The sequence below is a fragment of the Panthera uncia genome, chromosome A2 (genome assembly GCF_023721935.1).
Source record: "Panthera uncia isolate 11264 chromosome A2, Puncia_PCG_1.0, whole genome shotgun sequence".
In the NCBI taxonomy this organism is placed as follows: domain Eukaryota; kingdom Metazoa; phylum Chordata; class Mammalia; order Carnivora; family Felidae; genus Panthera; species Panthera uncia.
Window position 1 is genome coordinate 78955450 of NC_064816.1, and position 13989 is coordinate 78969438.

A 13989-nucleotide genomic window follows, 5' to 3' on the forward strand; every position below is an offset into this window, starting at 1 on the left:
GCCTCCGAGGAGGGCCTGCCGGCCTCGGGCCGCCCCTGGCCGCCTGGCGCCTCCTCGAGCCTCGGCCGAGCGGCCCTCTGCGGGCTGGCCGAGCGCTCCCTCTGCTCCCCGAGGCGCTGCTTCTTCTGGCCGCCGGCTGAAAGCTCCTTTGGTTTCCTAACGTCGTGTTCCCTTTTGATATCCCAAGTTGGGTCTGGGCCTATCTGGTGGGAAGGGTCGGAGGGTGGGGCTGGATGTGATGGAGAGAATGGAGAGAGGACGTCTTCGAGGGAGACGCCTACTTCCGGCAGACCTGGGGAGGCGGCAGCGGGAGAACTCCAGCAGTTGGGTTCGTCTGTGGGACAGGAAGCACAGGCGTTAGGAGGCGCGCCTCGCAGCCTTTCCACGCTCCCGCGACCTCTCTCTCTCTCTCTCTACCTTAGGGACGAGAGCAGGCGGCCAGGGGCGACTGCTTTCAAGGTCCCAAGCCACCGCCGTTCCCACCCTCACTGCCAACGGGGCAGCCGGCCGTATCCCCGGGGGTTCTGTGTTCCCCGACTCATCTACCCCACCTCCTTCCCTCATTGATGGATCAGGGAGGACATTGCTAACTAAGGTCGGGCCTGATCCGTCCCTCCGCCTTGGCCCCTTCTAGCTTCCTGGGGTGCCTTCAGGTCTGACAGCCCCGTGTGGATATCTGGCTTGGCAACTAGAGTATCAGTGGTTCTCAAACTCGAGTTACACATCTGAATCACCTGGGGTAGTTGTGAAAAATACAGATTCCCAGGTGGCTAGTCCCAGAGAATTCCGTAGCTTGGGGCCCAGTAATTTCTCTGCATTTTTAACAGGCACCGGATGATTCTGAAGATGGTCTGAGAACCAAGCTTTGAGAAACACTGGTCTGAATCCTCTGGAAGAAGTTGGGACAGTGACTTTCAACAGTTAGGTGTCACTCAAAGCATAATTAGCTACCACCAGATGCTCTTGGAATTTGGATAAATTCATCAAAAAAAATTTACTGTTGTCTTTTGGAAATCACAGTCCTTAATTCTTTCGAGTAATCCTGACATTATAGCAGGGCCAGATTTAGAGAAATTCTTTCTTTCTAGGAAGCCTAGTTTCAACATTTATTTGGGGTTTAAGATCTCCCTACTTTGAGAAAGGACTTGAGACATTTATAACAACACACATACAAAATAGAATGATAAAAATGAGAAACGATTTTTTTTTTAAAGGTCAGAGGCCAAGTAGGAGGACAGATGTGTTAGGAATCTGGGATGAGTTAGTTACTACTATGAGCACTAAAGTTTCTGGCCACTAAAGCAAAATTAAAACAGGAAAATCCAATACAGTGATCCTTGGATGTTTGTTAGGAGTATGTCCCTCAAACCTTTGGAAATCCTCAGATTTTGGACTGTCTTTCTAGGGCGTAAGTTTTCTCCACAGAACAGGTACACCGTCATGAGTGGGAACAAGGAGACCACATTGAAATCTGAATGCTGGGTGGCAGGAGAGGCTCTTCACTAGCCCCAGAGATTCTGTCCCACATACCAGCCTCAGTGCCTGTGGGTCAGATTCCCACCACTGGAACATTATGTGTCACAGACAATTAGAGGCTCTTATTCAGACTTAATCTGTGAATGTCAAGGGTCTACTTTAAAATTTGAGAATTCTTATCTGGTATCTTTGATGCTGATTTATAAAGAGATAAGGAGAAGATAAAGGCAGTGGGGTTGAAAGTTCCAGAAATTCTGGTCACCTGTACAATATCAAGTCAGTTATAAAAAGTTTCTCCTTTGATGTGAAATTTGAATGGAGTATTTTAGGGCATAATATTCTCTTCCTTCTTTTCATAGACATATCCATTATCATGTTCACATGAGTAAAAAGTAAAAAGTCCTGGAAAAGCATGGGAAAACCTGGAATCTAATCCTGCCTCTGGCATTTACCAAGATGGGGTTTGAGATCAACTACTTGATCTCTCTGAGCCTCATTTTCTCCCTTTATAAGGTAAGGATGAAATGTTTACCTCACAGAGATGAGACTTGCACTTTCAAAGGGAAAATCACTTTGCAATGGGAGGACTATAACGATTTTATACACATAGTTGAGTCAGATTTTTCTTAGATGTCCCAGTTGTGACCCACTTACAAACTGGGCCGCATTAACTAGTATACTAGCAGGTGACATTTTGAGTAAGTGCCAGTAAATCAGCCATTCCCATATGCTGTGATTCCCATGTGCTGTGTTGCTCTACCCCGGGTAGACTTGGCTACCTTGAGGAATATTCTAAAATCCTCAAATGCAAATGTTTTCATTGAAAATTGGAGTATGTTCTGATTCTGGCTGGGGTAGCGTCTGAAAATGAAACCGTTAGAGCAAATGATAGTCCGTGGCAATTCCATCATACAGGAAGATATTGCCTGAAAGAGTTAAAAGTGGTTTCCAAAAGGCCTAACTAGAGTGTCGTTGTGCAATAGTAATCTCTAGCTTGGACCGTGATAATGATAGTTCACTTTTAATATCTTTCTCCACCATTCCTCCCACCCCCACCTGGGCCAATTCCATCACTGTGGCAGAGTCAATTAGCTGGCCTTGAATTACTGTGAGATACAGGGAGGCTGATATTATTCACAGCATTTCCTGAAGGAGGAATTGGAGCAGAGAGAGGTTAAGTAATTTGACCAAGATGACAAAATGGGTCAGCCAAGAGTAAAATGTTGGGTTTCTTTCCTCTTTTGCACTTACTGAGAAAATTTTCCTAACATCTTGCCTTGCAAATAGGATCAAAGCATGTGAAATGGACATGCTCAATGGCCACTGCTGACCAACAGGGACCAGACCCCCTCACTGAACAGAATACTTAGCATTTATTTCTGAACATCTTACTTGTGATAATAAACTAGAAGGTGAAATCATTCAAAATACAAAGCACAAAAGAATACCTCTTATGATAAAAAGATTTCTCAAGTGTTTGTTTATAGATCGTTAAATTCTTAGTGGGAGAAACTACATGCTAAAATATTCCAAGCTACTACTGACTGCGAGTATTAGTCAGAAATTAAAATGAACTAGATCTTAACATAAAATGACTTAAAGGATGGACATTTGTATAAGTGGCTTAATAGTTTTCATTTTTCTGGACAAGAATTCTCCATCTGAATACTAGCCATGAGGTGTCTGCACGAGGCAGGAGCCTTCAAAGCTGTGTATAAGCGCCAAGGGCAGCAGACAGCCCCTCCCCCACCCTGCCCTTTCACCGGCCTCATCCGGGTGACAGGAACCCTGGTGGTCAGGAAGAGTCCTACTCTAACATTTCAAACTCCAGTTTTCATGAAATCTTGATACACAATAACCAGAAGAAGCAACCATATTTTGTTCTGCTTCCTTCAAACCTTATTTTCCTCCTGGCTCCTTCCCCCTTCTTTTTTTTTCTCCAACCCGGCCACCGCCTAAAGCATGTGATTGTGTTCATTTGCTGAGTCGTTGCCCAGGAAGATGAGCTGCCCACATTCTTCCTGTCTGAGATGTTCTAACCAGAACTGGAAATAACAGAGATGCATCCTAGGAAGACAAAATCAGCCATGTGGGCCTGCGGGAGTTTCTGCAGCCCCATTGTCCAAACAGTGTTCCCAGCCCAATGGGCTGAAATCAGAAAGGAAAAAGCCTCTTATTCCAACCTGACTTCCTCTACCTGCTCTTGTCCAGGTCACCAGTGATCTTTCTATTGGCAAGTTCAGAGGCCATCTCTCTGTATTCATCTTAATGCTTTATCTCACCACATTTCACTGCCAGAAACAAAGCCAACTCTGGGCTCCCATGACACTCTGTTCTCCTGTTGTTTAGACTCTCTCTTTGGCAGTTCCTTCTCAATTTCCTCTTCTTTTACTTGACCTCTAAATGTTGGCATTCCTCAGGGGTTGGTCTTAGGTCATTTTCTTTCTTTATAGTGTCTCCTAGCTATTCTCCTGTATTCATGTGGCTTTTATACAACAGCAATACTCCTGAATGTTTCTGCTGAGCTCTATGCTACGAGCTCTGGGCTGGTGTGTCCACCTGTCTATTTGCTGTCTCCACTCGGATCATTCACTGGCATCTTCATTTAACAGGTCAAAAGTGGAAATCTTTTCTCCCCAAGCCTATTCTGCACTCTTTCCTCATTTCCCCATCTTGGTGAGTGGCACAACTATCCTCTGGAGTCATGCTTGATTCCTTTCTCTCCCTCACCTCACAAATACAATCCACCCACAAGTCTTATCAGTCTTATCTTCAAGTATACTTGGACTCTCACCACCTGAGGTCAAGATTTAGGGCACTCCCTAGAAGGACTGCAACCAGTGTGGGCTGCCCAAGATAAACACAGTTAAAAACAGCCATGGGCGTGCCTGGGTAGCTCAGTCGGTTAAGTGCCCGACTTTGGCTCAGGTCATGATTTCATGGTTCGTGGGTTCCAGCCCTGCATCAGTCTCTGTGCTGACAGCTCAGACCCTCGAGCCTGTTTTGGATTCTGTGTCTCCCTTTCTCTCTGCCCCTCCCCCATTCACACTCTGTCTCTCAAAAATAAATAAACATTAACAAGAACTTAAAAAAAAAAAAAAAAAGACCGTAGTGTGGACCTCTTTCATAACCCCTTGGCAATACTGTTGAAGACAGAGAATTCAAAAATGAATTTCAGTGCTGTTCAGACAAGAGAAGTGTAGGATACACACCCTCTCCTGAGCTCAGAGCTCAGGACAACTAACCTAGTTCCCATAACCAAGGATGTACGTTCCAAGCCACTGTTTCTCACAGGGCTACTCCTGTAATCCACTCTTCTCTTTACTTCCGGTCTCGCCTACTACTAATTATTCTCCATACAGCACCCACAAGAATCTCTTTGCGACACAAAGTAGACCATGTCATTCCTTTGCTTAAAACTTCAGTGGATTCTCAATGCTGTTAGATGAAAATGCAAAATTAATATCATAACCCACAAAAGCCTGCGTGATCTGGCCCCTGCCAGACTCCTCAGCTTCATCCCCATTTATTTTCTATTCTCCACCCACACTGGTCTTCGTTCGGTTCCTAAATGCACCAAGCGCCTTCTCTATTCTGGGATATCATTACTGATTCTTCTGCCCAGAAGGTTCTCCCCCCAACTATTCACATGATGAGTTCTTTTTTATTCTTTAGGTCACTTAAATATCACCCTAGAGGACCCAATCCAAGGTAGATATTGTGCTGTCCTCAAGAGGATCTTGCTTTTATTTCCTAATAGTAATTATAATTTGTAATTATATATCTGCCTGCTTATTTGATTAATATCAGTTTCAACTACTAGGTGGCAAATCTTCACGAGGGCAATGGCCACCTTGGTCTTGTTTATCACAGTGGGAATTACTAGTGTTTGACACAGTGATAAAGGCTCAGTGAATATTTGATGAACAAATCAACCTGTTCCACACACAGAAATGGAAGACTTGAAACCAGATGCCTACTTGAGCAAATACTTCAGAGAAGATCTTCATTTAGAGGATAATCAGCAAAAAAAGGTTTGTGTCTATGACTTTTATCAGTTTTCAGAGGGGGAGGATGGTGGTGAATTGCTAGTGTGTATTTGAAGTGGGAAGGGAAATCAGTAAGTTTGGGGCAGGAGTGCAGAGGGAGGACGGCAGCCACAGAAAGGGCACTAGGAAGAGTTCTTGGCTTTCATCAGTGGTCCCTGGGATGGAGAGAGATAGAGAAGCTCTATCTCAGTTTAGTTCTAAACTAAAGAGACATAGAGAAGCTCTGGATGGAGAACAGGCAGTTTAGTTCTCCTGACTTTTAGCAGATGTTCTTTCCCTTGTTAATCTTCTCAGCCATGATGATGTTGCTTAAAGGAGCTTTATCTCTGGGGAGTCATTACTCACTATGCCAGTGAATGTTCAGATGAACCACAGGCAAGATGGACCCTCAATAGCTCACACTCTATTGGGGGGCAGATGCAGGTCCCCATCCTAAGTTAGGATTAAGTTTCTTCCCCTTCTTATTGTTGGTTCCAGTCACTTTGGATCTCTCCTAGAAAATAGACTGATTAGGGGTGCCTGTGTGGGTCAGTTGGTTAAGCAGACTGACTCTTGATTTTGGCTCAGGTTCTGATTTTGTGCTTCGTGAGATCGAGCCCCGTGTGGGCTTTGGATTCTCTCTTTCTTTCTTTCCCTTTCTCTCTGCCCCTCCCCCACTCTTTCTCTCTCACTCTAATAAATAAATACTTAACAAAATAGACTGATTAATATGTAATTACATATTATTAGTATATATGTACACAAATCATACACACACTCATACCCATACTGTTATCTTTGAGTTAAAAGATGTGTGATCTCTTGACTTTATCTTGTAGGAACCCAGCAATATTGACAAATAAAATGTTGTATTGCACTTCATGTGCCTGAGATTAAAAAAACAAGCAAACAAAAAAACCTCATCTGTGTTTCAACAGCTTGTTTCTTTTATGGAATATAACTCAAGTGACGGTAACCAGAGAAGTGACCCACTAGGAAGAGACTACTTATTGCCATAAATAAGTATCTGCAGGGGTGCCTGGGTGGCTCAGTCAGTTGAGCGACCGACTTCGGCTCAGGTCATGATCTCACGGTTTGTGAGTTCGAGCCCGCCCCGTGTTGGGCTCTGTGCTGACAGGTCAGAGCCTGGAGCCTGCTTCTGATTCTGTGTCTCCCTCTCTGTCTGCCCCTCCCCGACTCATGCTCTGTCTCTGTCTCAGAAATAAACATTAAAAAAATAAGTATCTGCACTACTGGTTTTCCTAGGTGGTTCTTATCTCCAGCAAAAAAAAAAAAAAAAAAAAAAAATTGTGCAGGAGAAGAAAATGTAAGGAAATCAAGGAAGAGTTAATTTTATCCTGTGCAGAAGGGTGAGGGAGACACTATAGAAAGGAGCCAGGGATTGCTGCAGAGGAAGGAGGGCTTGTCTCCTGCCCCACACCTCACCTAATAGCCCTAGTGTTTCCAGCTTTGGGCTGATTGGTTCCCACACTTCTCTCCTCCTCCCAACACAGGGCAGGTATGCAGAGCTAATGGCTGCCTTTTGGATTAGTGTTCAGGAAAGTCACAATAGTATTACCACTATTGTATGACTCATAACAGCAACAGGGAACATTGAGTGAGGTGCTTCCTAGATACATCACTCTTCTAATATATTTACCCACATGCAAACTTGTATGTTTTACATACAAGTAAACATACAAGCCTGTTCCAGGCTACCTAGCTGGTCAGGAATGGAGCAGGTTGTTGAATGACTTTCTCAGTTGGGTGGTAGTCTACAAACTCAGCTGAAACACTATCACTAGACTCCTTTGCTATCCTCTATTTTGATTGTGAAATGGGGCTCATCTCTTCTTCTGGGGCAATAGCAGAGAAACTTCTATCTCAGGTGAGTCTGTCAGAGGCAAATCCATCGTTCTTCCAAATGGAGACTCTGAAATGTCATTTGTGTTTGAACCTTGGACACAGAAGGGTGGGCACCATAGTTAAGGTGTTGATTTGTGGAAATGCTGGAAATATGAGCTAGAATTGGAAGATAATGAAATTAGATTTCTTAAGAGCAGGGATAATACTACATACTTCAAAAAAGACCCTCACAGTGTCACACTTTGACCTGGACTGAATTGAAAATACTCCCACTAGATATTGGAAAACACTGGGTCAGTTTGAGACATACTTTTACTGCTCAAATGAATAAAATCATTTTGCAAAGAGATCCATGGATTTGGTAAGTGTTCCTTCTTCTTATGAAAACCTTTCCTATTGCAACCTACAGTTGGCTGGGTTAGAGGATACTGATGTGGCTATACTGAACTACAGTCTCTTGTATTTTAGAATATTATAGGAAAATATAAAAAATGATTACAGTAGATCAAAGGACAGTAATGTGAAGTCATTTGGTGTTCAAAAGAAAAATCTTTTAAAGATGTGTCCAAACCATAATGGTTCATTTGGATCTGTTCAACCATCACTAAGGCGATTGCTTTTTGTAACAAAATACAAAGAAAAATGTGCCTTTAAAAAACTTCTGAACACATTAATTATTTTACTTTGCTTCTGCTCTTTCTGAAGCATTGCTTCCTGAGGCATTGTTAATGGCATTCAAACATGTATTTGTTTCATCTTTCTTACCAGAGAGATGCAAACGAGGTGTTAAAAACATCAATAACTTTAAAAATCGTGACCCTATTTGGTTACTGCTGCTTCACATTTATACTCATTTTAAGAGCAGCAGTACACCTGTGGCAAACTTGACCTCCAGGGCTGAAGGGGCTATTGATAATGGAGCTACTGTTTACTGAGTGCTTCATCTGTAACAGGAACTGTGCCCTGTGTGCCACATACAGTATCTTTTCATCCTCACAATGGTCCTGCACAATATGGTGCTATTATCCCCACTTTACAGATGAGGAAACTGAGGTTTAGATACCTTAGTCAATTTTCCAGGACCACTCAGCTGGTAAGTGAGAATCAGGACACCTGACTACATAACTCCAGAGCCCAAGCCCAAGCCACTATTCTATTTTGGTGCTTTCTAACTTTTTCCACATCAGGACACACGTAGAAAAATATATTATTTAGTGCACTAGAGTAAACAGATGGAAATGATCAAGGTCTGAAAACACCAGCCAAGCCCTTCTATATGCCCCCAGGGCCAAAAGGAGTTGATATCTTGATGTAACCTATCAGAAGTGTGTCATGGAGAACAGATTAGGAAACTCAGTTCTGTTTTTCAATGAGGGAAAATCTTGATGACTCACATTGACCTGGGAATGTGGGGATGCTCAGGAATCACTCTCAATTAGTAAAATATCTGCATTCCGGGATATATGAAAAATATGTTGGTTTGTTTATTTTATGGATGTTTTGGAGAGCAACACATTCTTCTTTTCAAATAAAATCTTAAATGAAACCCACTATGTAAACAAATAAAAATGGAACCACTTTGGTTAGGTGAGGTGGATCCAAAGCCTCTTGCCATTCACCCACCTCCCACCTGTGCTGGGCTGTTTGTTTTTGTGGGGTTTCTTGGTAATAAAACCCTCTTCTGCACTCCTTAATCCCCATCCCCTATTCCACCCATCCCCCACCCACCTGCCCTCTGGTAACTATCACCCCTGAACTGGTCTTTAGGCCCTTTCTTGGGAAACTTGAAGCTCCAATAGACAGTTTGAAAATCACTACATGAAGAAGAGGTGTCTCCCAAAGCCACTGTTAAAATGCAAAACTCCCCAAGCAGGAGTGGGAAGAGGAGAGAGTCAGGGAAGATTTCTGTGATAGATTTTTTTTTTTTCTACATGTTAGTAGCTGGGAGTTGGACTCCAGAGAAGGGAGACAAAGCACAGGGAAGTTTTGCTGGAGAAAGGGGATGGAAGTGTCTGTACCACAGCTGGCAAGCACAAACTACCTTTCCATAATTTGGCTGGTGCTGGTTTACTCAGCCAGAGCCTCAGCTGACAGTTCACAGTCCCGCTGAGCCAGCAGTGGCCCTCCCAGCTCTCAGGAAGGATAAGTCAGCAGTTAGTGGAGGAAGGAGTATCAGTGACAGGCCAGGCTCAAACCCTCGTACTGCCACTTGGTGTGAACTTGGGCAAGTCATTTAACCATTCTAGCCTCAATTTCTCAGGGAACTGGAAAACTGAGAGTTAAGGAATAACATCTGCCCTGCTTCCCTCCCAGGGCTGTGATCAAAGGAAACAATACACATATGGATGTTTATATACATATCGGCCATTGTATTAATAGTTAAACCCAATTTTTAGAAAGGGCAAAAGATTTGAATTTTCACTTCACTAAAGGTGATATTTGAATGGCAAATCAGCACATAGGATGATGCTCAACATCCCCAATAGCAAAATGCAAATTAAAACTACGGTGAAATACCACTACACATCTATTAACATGGCTAAAGTGAAAACCAAAACCAAACAACAACCTGAAAATAACTAGCAAGGACGTGGAGCCACCAGAACCGTCACATGATTCTGTTGGAAATGAGAAGTGGAACAGTGCCACTTGGGAAAACAGCTTAGCAGTTTCTTAAAAAGTGAAACATTTAGTTACCCTACCACTCCGCAATCCTGCTCTGAGGTATCCACACAAGTGAAATAAAAACTTAGGTCCACACAAAAACCTGTATGTGAATTTGCCTAGTGGCTTTATTCTTATTCACCAAAAACTAGAAACAACCTGAAGGTCCATCATCTGGTGAACGGATGAACACACTGTGGCACGATGGATAGTCTCAGCCATGAAATGGAACAAACTATTTATCTGCCCAACAGCACGAGTGAATCCTAGTTGTGTCATGCCAAATGAAAGATGTCAGCTCCAAAATTTTACATTCTGTATGATCCCCTTTATATGACATTCTCAAATATTAAAACTAAAGGGGCAGAAAACTGATGAGAGGTTTCTAGAAGTTTGGGGTGGGGAGAGGCTACCACGGAAAGAATGGGAAAATTGTGGGGGGATGCTGGAACTGCTCTGTATCTTGCTTATGATAGTGATTATATAGCCGTATGGATTTTTCAAAACGAGTGGAACTGTATACTGAAAAGGGCAAATTTTACTGTATGTAAATTATACCTCAATTTTTTTAAGGATCTTTTTCTTTTCTTTCCTTTTCTTTCTTTCATTCTTTCTTTCTTCCTTTCTTTCTTAATGTATTTTTTAAATTTACATCCAAGTTAGTTAACATATAGTGCAACAATGATTTCAGGAGTAGATTCCTTAATGCCTCTTACCCATTTAGCCCATCCCCCCTCCCACAACCCCTCCAGTAAACCTCTGTTTTTTCTCCATATTTATGAGTCGCTTACGTTTGTCTCCCTCCTTGTTTTTATATTATTTTTGCTTCCCTTCCCTTATGTTCATCTGTTCTGTGCCTTAAAGTCCTCATATGAGTGAAGTCATATGATATTTGTCTTTCTCTAATTTCACTTAGCATAATACCCTCTTGTTCCATCCACGTAGCTGCAAATGGCAAGATTTCATTCTTTTTGATTGCCAAGTAATACTCCATTGTGTGTATATATCTATATCTATATCTATATCTATATCTATACCACATCTTCTTTATCCATTCATCCATTGATGGACATTTGTCCTCTTTCCATACTTTGGCTACTGTTGATAGTCCTGCTACAAACTTTGGGGTGCATGTGTCCCTTCGAAACAGCATACCTGTATCCCTCGGATAAATACCTAGTAGTGCAATTGCTGGGTCCGTAGGGTAGTTCTGTTTTTAATTTCTTAATATACCTCAATTTTTAAATGTGAAAAAATTAATAGTGTTGAGAAACTGTTTTTAAGCCTGGTGGGAAGAAGTCTTTTTAAATTGGTTACACCGTTTGCAAATAATGTCACCACTACTAGTTTGCTTAGTAACCTCCCTGTTTTCCTCATCATTGCACTAAAGTAAGTCTTAGCCTGATGAAACTGATGATGAATTCTGAGCAGAATCCAAATTGAAGAGTTTTTTTTTTAATTTTTATTAAAAAAAATTTTTTTTAACATTTATTTATTATTGAGAGACAGAGACAGAGCATGAGCATGGGAGGGGCACAGAGAGGAGGAGACACGGAATCTGAAGCAGGCTCCAGGCTCTGAGCTGTTAGCACAGAGCCCAACGCGGGGCTCCAACTCATAAACCGCAAGATCATGACCTGAGCCGAAGCCAGATGCTTAACCAACTGAGCCACCCAGGCACCCTGAATTGAAGAGGTTTTACACTAATCTTTAGAAAGCATCTTTAATCTTAAAGCTTTTTTAGATCATTTTCTTCATCACAGAAATACATCCCTGTCTGAAGTGGGAGACAGTGGAAATAGGAATGAGAATAATCAATCATAAGGTACCCATTTCATGGGAGAAATGATGGAAACTGATAATAGCCACCTCTTGCCAAAGACAGAAGTGGAAACAGGCTATTCAGAGGATACTCTTGAACTCCAGCTAAACCCATGCCTCTGTGGTACCCAGACGAGATTTTCACACCCCCTTCATCTGCCTCTATAAGCCATTCATTCATGGGCAAGACTCAGGCATCAGATTAACTCACTTCTGTACTGAGGCCCTACAAATGATGTGCAACTATATCCCCATTAATATGTCCCCAGGGAACAAAGTCCCCCCCCCCCCCGCCTTTTTAAAAACAATTCTTGCTGTTTAAAAAGGAAAATGTATTAGTAGAAGCAAAGGTCTTGTGTCTGGAGTCCTCTGATTTTGTCGTTATCATATTTCATCAAGGCTATCCTCAGACAATTTTTTTTCTGTATCCAGTTTTATTTCTCAAAACACTGCCCTCTCATCCATCTCTCTCTCTCTCTCTCATATATATATATATATATATATATATATATAACCCAGAAATGGACCCACAAACATATGGCCAACTGATCTTTGACAAAGCAGGAAAGAATATCCAATGGAATAAAGACAGTCTCTTTAGCAAGTCGTGATGGGAAAACTGGACAACGACATGCAGAACAATGAACCTGGACCACTTTCTTACACCATAAACAAAAATAAACTCAAAATGGATGAAATGGACCTAAATGTAAGACAGGAAGCCATCAAAATCCTCGAGGAGAAAGCAGACAAAAACCTCTTTGATCTTGGCTGCAGCAACTTGTTACTCAACATGTCTCCAGAGGCCAGGGAAACAAAAGCAAAAATGAACTATTGGGACCTCATCAAAATAAAAAGCTTCTTCACAGTAAAGGAAACAATCAGCAAAACTAAAATGGGAGAAGAATCCCGACAGAATGGGAAAAGATATTCGCAAACGACATATCAGATAAAGGGTTAGTATCCAAAATCTATAAAGAACTTATCAAACTCAACAGACATGAAAAGGCACTTCTCCAAAGAAGACATCCAGATGGCCAACCGACACATGAAAAAATGCTCAGCATCACTCATCAAATCAAATCAATACAAATACAAATACAAATCAAAACCACAATGAGATACCACCTTAAACCTGTCAGAATGGCTAACATTAACAACTCAGGCAACAACAGATGTTGGTGAGGATGCGGAGAAAGAGGATCTCTTTTGCATCGTTGGTGGGAATGCAAGCTGGTGCAGCCACTCTGGAAAACAGAATGGAGGTTCCTCAAAAAATTAAAAATAGAACTACGTTACGACCCAGCGATTGCACTAGTATTTATCCAAGGGATACAGATATGCTGTTTCAAAGGGACACGTGCACCCCCATGTTTATGGCAGCACTGTCAACAATAGCCAAAGTATGAAAAGAACACAAATGTCCATTGATGGATGAATGGATAAAGAAGACATGGTACATATATACAATGGAGTATTACTCGGCAATCAGAAAGAATGAAAGCTTGTCATTTGCAACTACGTGCATGGAGCTAGGGGGTATTATGTTAAGCGAAATTAGTCAGAGAAAGACAAATATCATATGGCTTCACTCATATGAGGACTTTAAGACACAGAGCAGATGAACATAAGGGAAGGGAGGCAAAAATGATATGAAAACAGGGAGGGGGACAAAACAGAAGAGACTCATAAATATGGAGAACAAACAGAGGGTTACTGGAGGGGTTGTGGGAGGGGGGGTGGGCTAAATGGGTAAAGGGCATTAAGGAATTTACTCCTGAAATCATTGTTGCACTATCTGCTAATTTGGATGTAAATTAAAAAAATAAAATTTAAATTAAAAAAAAAGAAAATTATGAAAAAAACCCAACTTACTCATTTCTGATCACAAAATACAGGGAAGCAGCAAGGGCAATGCTTGTAGCCTCTTGGTTCTAGGTCTTCCCAGCCTATGCACGATGATGAATACCTTTGGACCACACCAGGCTCACACTCCCCCGCAAGCACCTTCCCATATTCTAGCAGCTGCAGAGTATTGTGTACAACCACTTGAGAAGTTAGTTTCAAACAGGTGCCTCACTCACAATGCAGAGTCCCCTCCAATTACAGTTTTCCAGCTCACGTTTGCAAATAC

General features: G+C 42.1%; 1 protein-coding gene across 1 annotated transcript in view; it reads right to left on the reverse strand.

Annotated features, from left to right (window-relative positions):
• Positions 1-13989, reverse strand: part of MAGI2 (membrane associated guanylate kinase, WW and PDZ domain containing 2) — a 1334434-nt gene that overhangs the window by 9555 nt on the left and 1310890 nt on the right. The window contains exon 23 of the mRNA XM_049642268.1: positions 3-334. Within this exon, the coding sequence (XP_049498225.1) occupies positions 3-334 (332 nt within the window). The remainder of the gene's footprint in view (positions 1-2; positions 335-13989) is intronic.